General features: G+C 37.3%; 1 protein-coding gene across 4 annotated transcripts in view; it reads right to left on the bottom strand.

The window, feature by feature from the left end:
• Positions 1 to 11,252: 11,252 nt before the first annotated feature.
• Positions 11,253 to 13,425, bottom strand: part of LOC140505591 (uncharacterized) — a 51,140-nt gene continuing 48,967 nt past the window's right edge. For all 4 annotated transcript variants that reach the window (XR_011967570.1, XR_011967569.1, XM_072611725.1 and 1 more), the window contains one exon: positions 11,253 to 11,535. Coding sequence is in view for 1 of the 4 variants with exons in the window: in XM_072611726.1 (XP_072467827.1) it covers positions 11,412 to 11,535 (124 nt within the window). In the remaining 3 variants the exon portion in view is untranslated. The remainder of the gene's footprint in view (positions 11,536 to 13,425) is intronic.

The raw sequence follows: 13,425 nt of genomic DNA, 5'->3' as shown, positions 1-13,425 counted from the left end.
AGAACAGCCTAAACAAAAATGGGCAGCCTCATCACTACTTGGCTGAATTCTTGGTGATGAATTCCTTGGCAAACAATGAGGGATCCTGGTGTAGTGGGAAAAGGGATGAACTTGGATTTGTTAGCATCTAGCATAGTATCTGGCATATAATAGATACTTAAAGGCTTATTGATAGATCGATCTGTGAAGATTTAGACAGGAGCTATATTTGCCTTATATTTTAAGGTTTTTCAGGAGCAACTCAAGGTAGGGACAAAAGGATATAATTTGGTGATTGGCCCTAAGATTCATTCAACTATTTGATAAACATTTATTAAATACCCACTATATTCAAGGCACTATGCCTGGCAATATTCAGCCTAGTCCATGCACCCAGTTGCCTTTGATGAATTGAAGTCAGGTGGGCCAGAGAAAATACACCCTCAATATTAAAAAATCTGGTGGATATAATTGCTCAATCATTGTCTGTGGTGTTTGAAAGATCACAGAAAATGGCAGTACTTTTAAGACTAAAGGTCAAATGTCTTAATTTTCAAAAAAGTTAAAAGAACAATCTATAACCTATGGCCAGTAAGTTTGATTTCAATTTTTTTGAAAATTCTCAAAAGGATTATAAAAAGAATAGTTATTGAACATTTAGGAAAGGAAGAAGTGGTTATAAAGAGCCAATATCACTTTATCAAGCACAGATCGTGCCTTATAAGGAAATGTGTTTGTTGGTTGAGGTTTATCAAATACATTATAATAGAAAAGAAAATTCAAAGAATAAACACATGCACACAAAAGAATAGGTTGCGCCAGACTAATTTTAGTTCCCATTTTGATAGAATTACTAAACTGGTTTCACAGTGAATGCTGTAGATATAGTTTATATAGATTTTAGCAAAGTACCTTCTAAAATTTTTCATACTATTCTGTTTAAAAAGAAGATCAAGAGATGTGCACTAAATGATAACACAATTATATCTGGAATGATTTGATCTCAACCAAATCAGAAGTTTCCACTGTAGTGATCCAGGGATCTGAGCTTGGCCTTATGTTATTTAATATTTTATCAGGAATTTGGTTGAAGACACAGATGGCATGCACATTGGATTGAAAGATGATGTAAAGCTGGGAAGGATAGTTAACATAGCAACAGCTTTTAATTTAAAAATATCTTGAGACTTCAACATTGGGCTGAATCTGAATAAGGTGAAAATTAATAGGGATAAATGAATATTCTTACAATTTTTTTTTACCAAATAATCACCTCTGCAAGTATAGGAAGGGGAAGGCATGATTAGACAGCACTTTGTATGAAAAATAACTGGGGATTTTAGTGGCCTGATAGCTGAATGAGTCAGCAGCTTGATGAAAGAGCCCATCAGGCTAATGTGGTCTCAGGCTGCATTCAGAGAGGCATAGCTTCCAGGAATCAAGAGGGAATTAGTTTCTCTCTGTGCTTTGCCTTGGTTATGCTACAGACTGAGTTCAGTTCCAGAAACCACAATTTAGAAGGACAATGATGAGTTGGAGAGCAGGCAGAGAAGGGCAACCAGAATGGTGAAGGATTTTTAATTGCATATCACATGAGCATCAGTTGAAGGAACTGGGTTATTAACTCTCTGCAGTGTCGTTAGATTCCATTGAGACAGTTTTTCTTATTGTATAATACTATACCTCCAATCTAGCAATGACTTCATTCTCTCATGCTTCTACTATATTCCTGCTGAGCTCAAGCAATGTTTCTGAAGAGGGCTGTACTGGTAAATGTTTAATAACTGGATACTCAAAGAAAAAATGAACACACATACTTTTAAGTTTAATCTGCATTATCCATGCTTTCTTAAGTCTAGAAAAAAACCAGTAAAACAAGCCTTAATTTATAGTGATTGCCAATTTCTGAGGTGCAAATGCTCACAATGAAAATTTAACAGTTGGCTTTCATAAGTCAGTTCTGACTGAGGATCAAGTTTATGATGAAAAGGAACTATCAATCAAAGTTTTGTTTTCCTAATGTCATCAGGAAATATTTATCAATTTTTTATCAGATTTGGTTAGCTTTTTTCAAAATATGGGAGATACATATCATTAGTTTATCAAATTTGTGGGACACACTGCAGGCTATACCACCCAAATCCTTATCTTATTACAGAAAAACAATTTACATAAAGTATTTAAGTAAAAAATGTAGCTTCAAAGTAAAATAGATTTGCTCATTCTAAGTTAACATACTTATTCCTACTATACGCCTCCAAAGAGAGAAGAATTAGGCTCTTTTGCTGGGACTCTGCAGCTTTAGTCACCTGAAATGCAAGCTTAGCTTATGTCTAGGGTCTTCCCCGAAGGTCAGAGAAGAACAATGTACTCAATGTATAATTAAACTGTGGTATAGGATATCTATCAACTTATTCCACATGAAAGAAATGGCTAAAACAAAAAAGTCACAACTCATTGATAAAGATTTAAACATGAAGCAGTAATATAACTATTCTCATACCCTTCAGGAAGGCTGATACTTAAAACATCACAATGTGAGACATTTTGTGAGATTGCTGAATGAGCATATTAACTTTACCTTGCCAATTCACTATTTGAACAAAGGACCCTCTTTGAAAACTGCCCTTAATCCAACGAATATACTTTTTATATGTGCTATTAGTGCTGAAAGCAAAAGTGATTGCTTGTAAAGCACTTTTCAAAGTGCACACATCATAAGTGAGAAAATTCTTTGCTCCTTCCATATTTCTTTTGCCCACCCTGTACTGAGCTGGAGTCTTGGTCCACACCACTGTTTGGGTTACACTGTGCCTTTGGAAGTCAAAAGGGAAACTAATAAATTAAATAGCTAAACTTAAGCCTAGGAGGGACCTTACAGATCAAATCCAAAGTCCTTATTTTATAGATTAGGAAACTGAGGTACACCAAGGGAAAGGCATGTGCTAAAACTCCCACAGCTAGTTTGTGGTAAAGCTGGAAGGCCTCAATTTTCAATCCAATGCCACTTATCTTTTCTTCCATGAGGCATTAATGTTCAATTATCATCTTCTTTAAATAACTCTCTTCTGAATAGGAAAATTGAAAGATAGGACTATTTTGAAGTTTGTTTTTTCTTTTAAACAAAATAGAGTTAGAAACCTTTCAATCCATTTCATCTGCCTACTCCTTCGTACTAAGAAATAGTGAGGTGTAGGGAAAAAAAAAGGCTATGTTATACCATAAAGTTAAGAGGCTTAAACAAGAAATAATGGAATGCCCAGGCTGAAGAAATCCAGTTAGCCAGCCAAATGTTCTCTGGATTTGGATTGAGTTCTTTGATGCAACCCTCAGGGGATCCTGTATAGACCAATTCACCACTGTCTTTCTACAAATAAAAGGAGACAGCTCAAACTTTAGCACAGACAAAGAGGAAATCTTTTCCTTCCCCATTCATCTTATTAAGTCCTAGCTTCTCTCACAAAGTAGAAACTTATTTATTTCATAGGTTCACAGATTTAGAAATGAAAGAGACCTCTGAGGCCACCCCCTCCATTTTATAGATGAGAAAACTGAGGTTGAGAGAGGTTAAGTGACTTTCCCAGCTCATACAAATAGTAAATGTCTGAGGCAGGACCAGAATTCAGGTCTTCGTGATAAGTCCAATGTCTTATTCACTAAATCATGCTGCCTCTTGTCTGTTGAGGGGAATTGAATTCTGGAGAGAGAGCTCAATGGTCAAATCATCTTCTACCTCTGTTCATTCATTTATTAGACTATCCTCATGTTTGAAAAGAATTCTTTCCGGATCTCTGCCTTCAGATTGATTATCTTCCTTCCACTCTTTGTTCAAATGTCCCTTTCTCTGCTTAGCTTTCCATGATACCCACAGCTAATTGTATTCTGTACTTTACATTTTCTTCTGAGCATTGTCTGGATTTGTCCCTTAGCCTAATCACACCCTACTTTGTATCATACTTTTCTGCATGCCTCTTGTATCCACATGCCTGCTTCCCACATCTCCTAGGACAATGATAACTTCTTGGGGACAAGTATTGTTTTATTTTTGTCTTTGAAAATCCAGTACCTTGCAAATGGTAGTCATGTGGTAAATGCTTGTTAACTAGTCAATTAACATTTATTAATCACCTGCTATGTGCCACATGCTCTACTAAAGCACTGGGGATACAAAGAGAGGCAAAAAATGGTCTCTTCCCTTAAGAAGCTCATGAGCTAATGGAATTGAATCAGACGTATGAACAATCTTTGCATGCTTATATAATGGAAAGAGTCAGTAATAATGTTTCACTCCCAGTCTTTTAAAGAGTCAGTCATAGTCCATAAGCTTGATGGTTCCTTGTAATGTAGTAATAGCTAACCTTTACATAGTGCCTCATGGCTTACTAAATACACCACACACAATATCTTTTTTGAACCTTGCAATAATCAGTGATAATAGTATAGTATTTTATTATTCTTTTTTGTGGGTGTTCAGAGAGGTGAAGTCACTTGCCCATGATTTCACAACTTGTGTCAGAGCAGGCACTTGAACTCAGTTCTTCTAGTCTCCAAGACTAGCACTCTATGCCGGGGAATCTGTGGTTACCTCCTTAACATATGTATCATCTAAAAGATGCTATGGTAGTTCATAGAAGGTAATAATCACCAAAAATCTTTAGGAAGATAGGTTTTGAGAAAGTAGATTATAAACATCAAGGAATTTCACTATCCTTAGTCACTGAGAAGATCTTGGCCAGAATCCTTTGGCACTGGCTATTATAGTTCGCCATAGTGAGTCCATCTATTCCTAGAATATATCTTCATCAACTATATTAAACATTCCACATCATCAGAAGACCTGAATTCTGAAAATCCCTAAATAAGCTTGTTTGCTTAGAGATCCACAAAGCCATAGTCTTCTCCATTTTCACATAACAGAATACACTCTGGAGTTGGCATTGAGTCACTGACATTTTCTATCAACAAATGCATGGTGGAGGCTATTAGAAAGTACATTATACTCTGTTTCACGTATCTATATTTAGGAATATAGCAATAACAAAACCCCTGGGAGTTGGGAGAACATATTTTCCATTTTGTAGGAAAACTTTGGACACATTGTAGATGTGCAAGATGGATTGGAAGGATGGAAAAGGAATACACAAAAACCATGATTTAAGTGCCTGTTATGAGCCAGGCACTGATATAGGAAAGAGAAATACAAATAGAAAAGTGACATCATCCTTGACCTTAAGGAACTTATATTTTAAATAAAGTGAGATCAGCTGGGTGATTATTGCAGTAATATGTGAGAGGTGAGTCATTAGAGTGGAGGATGTGAGTGACATTACAAAGGTGGTATCAGGTAACTTTTCAATAGGGGTGACAGTTAAATTGTGTTTCAAGCAAGATTAAAGTTGCAAAGGTATGCTATATAGAGTGGATTGGGGAAGAGACCAGAGAAAAAGGAATCAATTATTATATTTTTGGATTGAACTGGGCATGGACAATGGTAATAAAAAGGAAGCCTGAGATGTAGAAGACTGTGAAGTAAAACTGCCAGAGGAATTAGATAGGCAAGGGTAGGGATGAGGGGGAAAAAGATGACTATGGTCTTAAATTTTCTAGTCCAACTGATAGCAAATGTTATCTGAAGTTGCTTATTTAAATACTCAGGAAATGTGGCATGAAGATGGCTGTGTAGAAAAAGAAGGGTTCCTAGAATCTGGAATCCTGGGTTCAAGCGTCACTTCTGCCATTTAATAGATCTTTCCTCACTATAAAATAAGCATATTGGACTACATTAGTCTCCAAACTTCTTTTTTATTCTGATGCCTATTAGTCTATGAAGGTACATAAGGGTGGAGAATCTATGACCTGAGGCAACATGTGGCCTTCCAGGTCCTGGAGTGTGGCCTTTTGACTAAGTCCAAGTTTTACAGAACAAATCCTTTTATTAAGTAGATTTATTTTGTAAAGTTTGGATTCAGTCAAAGGGCCACACTTGAGGACCTAGAGAACCACATGTGACCTTGAGGCTTACAGTTTCCCCAACTCTGGTACGGAGAATCTCAAAAGTTTCAATGTAGTTTTAAGGTTTAATAACTTAAATATCTTGTATTTACAAGTTTTAATACACTATATTCATACAAGTTGGCTTACAAATAATCATGATCTCATTTTCAGGTTTGAAACACTAACCCATCTGACCATGACTGAAATGAGACTCATAACAATTTTTATAAAAGTTCTATATTACTCAAGATGGCCAATGATTTATTACTTCAGCACTATGGTAACAAATTATGCCAACACAAGAAGGAAATTAACTCAAGAAGACCAATGTATCTTTCTTTTTTAAGGAGACTCTCTGATAGAGTAAGGCCTTCATATAATATTGAGCTTCAGCCTTGACTAGAGGTCAATAAGGGTGCAGATATGCATATTATACGGCTATTACATGGTCTTGCCATACTGTCCCTTGAGGAGTTCCATCAGTAACCTCTAAAGACCAACAAATGTCCGAGGAGGATAATTGATAATGAAATCCAGAGTGAAATCAGTCACCCTATTGCAAATTATCTTTCAAGATCTGGTTTCATTTAACTAGCTATGTGTGATAAATAAACAATAAGAGGGTGACTAAGCACCTCCTGTGCAACAAATGAGGATATCTTTCCATCAACTGGGTGAATTAAGGATACAGAAAAATGTAGTGCCTGGTGAACTTCAAGCAAGGTAATAAAAAAGCTGACTGCAGGGAATAAGGACAACAAACAGATGAACTAGCCTTTCAGTAGTCAGATACTGATGGCTAGTTTTGATTTTAAAAAAAGCAAACAAACTTTGTACAGACTCAAAAAGCCAATATACATAATAATTGTGGGCCCTACCAGCATAATACTTGATTAGCAGAAAACAGTCCTGGCAGTTGATTTCTGATGAGAAGGGTGCTAGGTTCTCTTTTCTTGTCCTCTTTGGTTTGTTAAATTTTCACCTTGGGAATGATCTACTTATAGATTAGGCTGTAGTTCATGTCTTTGTCTTCTCAAGGTGGGAACTAGAAAAATACTCGTTAGCAATGTAAATCAGGTACGGGAAATGTATTTATTTCCTACTCATAAAAGAGATATAAAAATATAGAAGACTTTTACAAGGGAGCATTGACACAGTAACTTAAAACAGGATTAAATAGCTTAAAATTACTGTTACAGTTACTCTTGAGGCTGATACTTAAACCTCATCAGAAAATAAAAGAACCTGTGGGATTGCTAATTAGACATTTTACATTTCCCCTCAACCCCATACTAAACAAGCAACTCAGTCTGCTGATAAAACTGCCCAGGCTTGAGCCAATTCTCTTCTGGTTATCTGTCTTCTTTGATGCAAAGACCTCTGGACCTCTTGAACTCCAAGGTGACTCCCAAGCCAACCTCCACATACACTGATTATAATGTTTGGATACCTCCTCACGAAAGGAAACACAACAGCAGTAAAGGAAGCCAGGGGCCTGTACAGGAACAACAGTGGAAAGATGGGGGAGGGTGATGCAGGAAGTGCACAGTCCATTCATTTCTACAGCTCTTAAGGGAAGTCTAGAGACAAAGAATATTACTTGTAACAAAGGAGAATGGAAGTGAGAGACTGAACTTAAAGCTGTCTCTTAACTATAGCACCCTGTCCTCATATACCACCATCACAGATCATTGGGAGGAGCAAGAGACCATTTGGGTTAATCATACAAAACTCCAAGTCCTTTAAGCACTGGGTCACCGTGTAGCAGGAATTAGCCGGAGATCATCATCTCCAATGAGACCAAACACTGAATCATACATGTGACTGGCTAAAAGCAGGCAAAGAACTATACCGAGCCTATGCTCTGTACTCATATTACAAAAGTAAGACGTTCTGAACCCAAGTCCCTCAGCTCCAAATCGAACATTTTTTTAAATTCAACTATAGATATGGTTTCAGTGTGAGAAAGAAAACAAATCTTACTTGAACTTTTGTAACCTGGTTTCTCTTATATATTCATATATATATACATGTGTGTATATATATATGTATATATATACACATATATATTAATATATATGAAAACATTACCAGCATCAGCACCCTTGAATGTGAAAGACAAATTATATAGGCTGTCCCAAAACAAAGTGTTCTTTCACTTTTTCTTCCCCAAGTGTGATATGAAAACTGTTCTAAAGCGATGAGCAATGGATAGAAACTAGACAGAGTGAGTTGACCATGGAAGTCATCTGACCATGGAAAACGGTTGTGCCAGAAGTATATTGACAGGGTACTCAAATGCTGGTCTGGGAAATCTGTGGATATAAGATAATCTTGAAATGGGGAGAGGTTAGGGAAATTTTGGAGCAAAAGAAAGGAAATTAGGCCTATTTTCATACTGGAAAAAACTGATATTCCTAATGTTTTACATATCTAAATAATTTCATATTTATTTTTGAAAGGAAAACAATATTAAAACCAGAACCTTCATCCTGGAACCATAGTTCATATCACACTTTTGACTCATGCATAAATTGGATTTAAGTGAGGCAGAGTTGCACAAAGTCATCAACCTCACTCTGTCTTTCAGTCATCAAAATCCAGTGGCAAGACAAAGTCAAGACAACTGGCAATGGCTCAGGATGCAGTAGATGAGCTTGGCATCTTTGATGTCTAACCAAGCTCTAAGCACTCCTTAGTGCCTGCTTCAGCTTCCATCCTGGCCCACTCCAACAAATTGTTCACATCCACCTATTCTGATGGAGAAGTCTTCAGATGTTTGGGGGGGACATCCCCCCTAGCTTACCTATGGATTTGAGGCCCCTCTGTTACCTTCAAGTTGGTTTAGCCAATCTGCTGAAATGGTTTACCAGGGTGTGGCCACTGAGCATGCTACAGCTTCTTGGAGCCACAAGTGAAAGCTTTGGTATTGGTCTGATTAGCCACAGTTGGACACACTGTACCTTGACCCCAACATAGTGATGTTGATAACAACCAGTCACAGCACATAGAATATAGCCTGATGGAAGCCCTTGTTTAGTTATTTTGTGATCTAGCATTTACTTTGTGTGTGTCATGAAGTAAGAATTAACTTTCTTTAAAAAACCAAGTAGGACTCTGGTTCAACTACACATCTCACAGTCACTGCTATCTCCTTAGTTCCTCCTTTAAAGAACTCAGAGAGAGAAAAGGGAACCGCTTGCATTGGGGAGCTATTGCAAAGGAATGAATTCTGGTCCTTTGGCTTTCCTGTCTTAACCTTTAAAGAGTCCGGGGCAATGCAAGAAGCTAGAAGAGGCTGGCTATTTCCTTTCCATTCCCTTATGTGCATGTCAGGTACTCAAATTCCTTTAAGCATTATTTAACATTTATGCATGGCATTCTCATCCTATGTTTAGTATGTACTAGAAACTGGACTAGCTTGGGGGTTGTGGGGAACAAAGATAATATAAAATAGCTCCTGCCCTCAAGGAGTTTCCCAACTGTTTAGCTACTCAAACTCCCCTTATATAGAAAACTGAGAGTGGAATGTACTTACTGGGTGGAAAATCAAGTGGCTTACTTTTAGACCAGAAAGGGACAATTTGGTAAATGATCTACTTCTGTATACTCCCTGGAACACTTGTGGGTGTGGCTATAACATAAACATCTTCTTCAAATGACTGCATTTTGTAGTCAAAAGTGAACTGAATTTGAAATTAAGAAACTTGGGTTCTAGTCTTGGATTTACCACTCACTAACTGAGTGACCTTGGGCAAATGTTCACTTATCCGTAACATGAAATGGTTGGTCTAGATTACAACGTAATTCTCTTGTAGTTTTTGAAATTCCTATGGCTTCTCAGTAATGAGTCCAAGAAGCTAAAAGGGTCCAAGAGAATGACATGCAAATATGAATAGTTGGACCTATAGTCCATCCTATAGTCGGTGTGGATAAACTACAAAGAAAAGACGCTTCCATCAAAGAAGTTATAGTCTGGTAGGGAGATGTGATACAGACACATGTACAATGTGAATACTTATTAGATATGTTAGTGTGTACACTTTGGCCCCAGTCTCTCAGAGACAAGCTTGCTATCTTGGCCCAACAGGGGTCTAGGGTACTCTGAGGTTTATGGAGTTTTCTCATTGGCTCAAGACCCCATTGGCTTATTCCCCCATTTCCATTTTTAGAGAGCTAATGAGTAATGCCCTAGTTCCATTTAACCATTTAGAATGAGGTAGCTTTTATCAAAGGATATTGTATTTACTTCACAGATATGTCAGCCTCACCCCCTATGCCTTGGGGACAGAGTCTTCCTCAAGTTTTCAGTCTCTAGGGAGAGCAGGCTCATCTTAGCTCAGTTCCTACATGATATTGGTTCTACTAAATTCATGTCCAGGATGTAGGATGAATCTTTAAAGTTGCTGCGTTAGAGTCACCTAGGTTGCTCCCAATGTTCACTTCTTGTTCCCCAGGGCATCAATGGTGTGCTATCTGAAAATTTGCTTCGACTTTTACTCCCAGATTCCTGTGGCTTTTTCTTCTGAACTTTTGACTTTCTCAAGGTCTGAGATTCCCCTTCCTTCATCAGATGCCATGAATGAAAGAGTAACTGAGATCCTCCAGAAGTGAATGAGGAAGAGATGGTTCCTGAAGCTGTTAGACCTTTATGAGTGACAATTAAAGAGCCTTCTCTTCAGCACATAGTTAGCTGACTAGAATCAGTTACAGAATGTCTGTGCATGCGCCACTCTTTCCAAGGCATTTCCCTTATGTGTCAACACTTTTCTCCTGGAAGCAGCTCCCTAGTGTCCTCCACATGGAGGGATGCCATCCCAGGTTGTATGGAAATACACCAGAATTTCATTACAGATGCATTAAGGAAGTTCCAAACAAAATGCTGTATCAGGTCCAAGGGGGAAAAAGACATTATTGTCTTGGGAGATAAGACAAAATTTCCTAGAGAAAGTAGAACTTTAGTATTTATTGGGATTATATATGTATACTATAATTATATCATATGATATAATATGCTATATGATTATTAGATAAATATAGGATTGAGTAGGATCTCAATAGGTAAGGGAGGGAAGTGAGATTAAGGAAGGAAGGAGAATATAGAGACCGACATTCAATGATCCATTTTTTAAATTACAAAATAAGTATTTCTCCAGCTAAGAGGGTTACTGAACTTTTTGGGGTTTAAGGGTACCTGGGAGATAATCATGTCAAATATTTATTGAATGAATGAATGCCTATGATTACAATTAAAGATGAAATTAGAGAGAACTAGTGAATGATAGAAATCAATATGTGATAAAATTTTTAATAATCAGTTGGAACTTTGCTTAAACAGCATAGGCTACTAGGCCTTAGGACTCAGTAATTAAGACATTAAAAGTCTGAAGTTCATTATTATAGTGAGATACAGAAACAAGAAGAGGATAATTTTAGCTTCAGGCAGAAAGGCACTTCTTTGTGCAGCAGAATGGTGATGGCTTTTGTCCATATGTCCTCAGGAGTATCCTGTTAACATTCCATTCAGTTGGTTGCATCTTAGCACTAGAAGAATGTTCTGTGCTGAAACAGAAGGAAAAAGAGATTAAGAATATTGAAAATTGAAGTAGGATATTTCAAAATATTGAAAGAGAAAGAGTACAGGTTTGCTGCACATTGAGGCATAAGAATTAAGTTAGCTTTATGATCCTGATGGAGACTTTTGTACTGATTCAAATCATTTGGATAAGTATTTTTAAAATATATACTCAAGACTAGCACTATATTGACTACGGTGAAGATTTTAGAGCATTTCCCAAAGCTTAAAGTTATTTCCAATCTCATGAAGGAAACATGAATATTTACTAAGCAAACATTTCTATCACCTAAATATTACTTTTTTTTTTTCCTCTCCCTCCACCCCTCACCCTGAGCTTATTTATAGTCTTAGAATTCTGTGGGTTCAGGTCCATATTAGTATAGTGCTGGGATGTTGGGATTAGATATTTTGCCTCCTGGAGTTTCTGCTGTATTTACTGTGCATATGTTATGAATCTACTTATTTGTACATATCTCTCCCCAGGAGAATGGAAATTGCTTCCATTTTGTTTTATTTGGTGTCTCCGCCGGAACTAAGTGCAATATGTGACACATACTGCAATAATGTTGGCCCTTCCTGAGACACTCCTGTCCATGTCCTTCCAAAAGTTCTCCCCAGTGAACCACACAATCTTCTGGGGCCTTCTTCACTTATTCCTATTATTGGAACTCATGGACTTTCCAATTATCCTTTACTCTTTTCACATTACTAGGCTATCTTCTTTGATCATATATTTGTAGAGGAGGTTGAATTAGCTTAAAGAAGCCATTTTGAGCTTCTCTGGAAACTTCTGGTAGACTCTGTGGACCTGGTGTCTTGACATTTGGATAGATCAGCGATTATTCAGCTTTGAAAGACATAGGAGTATTGGAATGATGACCTGATCTCCTCATTGTCTGTTGAGCCAGAGAAGCAGATGACTTAATGGAACTTTAAAAAGAGGAGATAGTTTCATCACTTTGCTTTAATTCTCCCATGTGACAAGTAGTGAGCCATACTTCTAGATTCCCCATGAAGAAGGTTGGGGAATGGGCTGAGTTATATCCCCTAACCCCATGGATGCTCCCACATGGATCATGGATTCAACTAGGTGTGTCAGCCTTGTCCTCTCTTTGCTTTTTCTATTTTGTGTTACCTTTCCTGAGTAGGTGATCAGACTCCGTTCTCAAGGATGATGGAACCAACAGGAGGAATCCCTATTTTGATCTTAAAGAAGATGACAAGGAATAAGAGGACTGACCCTATTTTTATTAGTAGAAGACTGGAAATTGTTCAGACAAGCCACAGCTAAGATAGAAGTGAAAATGCCTAATCAGCAGTTCTTTGAATTGCTTTGTATTCTGGTCAGGTTTAAGTATCTGGTTCCCAGAATATTTTAATGATAATTAAACGTTGTTATTCCATCCTCTTTTAAGTCATTCTGTTAATGATGGTTATGAGTCTTTTATATTTATCATTTTATTGCTGAAATTTAAAAAAGCCCTGTAAAAATAAAATACCTGTTCCCTACTTGATTTATATTATGAATTAAGTACCATTCTCCTTCCCTCTTTGAGTACACCTAAACATGAGCTCAAAACCTAAGCAATAATTTCTTCTCCAGGGCTGGGGTAGGGGTAAATGAGATAAAGAGTGTAAGATAAGGAAGCTTAGCCCTTCAATCATTAGAGGCCAGGATTCCTAAAAAACTGAGCAAGGAACTTAGGAAAAGGAGTTGGTCAAAGTGCCCCAGCCCCTTGGACCTACTAGTGCTTCCTTGTTTTGAGTTAAAATTGCATATTTCTTGGATAATTTCCTTTACTTTGGTTCTTTTTCATAGTTCCTTTTTTGTTTTGTTTTCTAGACTGATCACCTATACCACAGGTCTCTCCATT

Source organism: Notamacropus eugenii, chromosome 5 (assembly GCF_028372415.1).
Source record: "Notamacropus eugenii isolate mMacEug1 chromosome 5, mMacEug1.pri_v2, whole genome shotgun sequence".
Lineage (NCBI taxonomy): Eukaryota > Metazoa > Chordata > Mammalia > Diprotodontia > Macropodidae > Notamacropus > Notamacropus eugenii.
The sequence above is the reverse complement of the archived record's forward strand: the minus strand, read 5'-3'. Positions and strand labels throughout refer to the sequence as shown.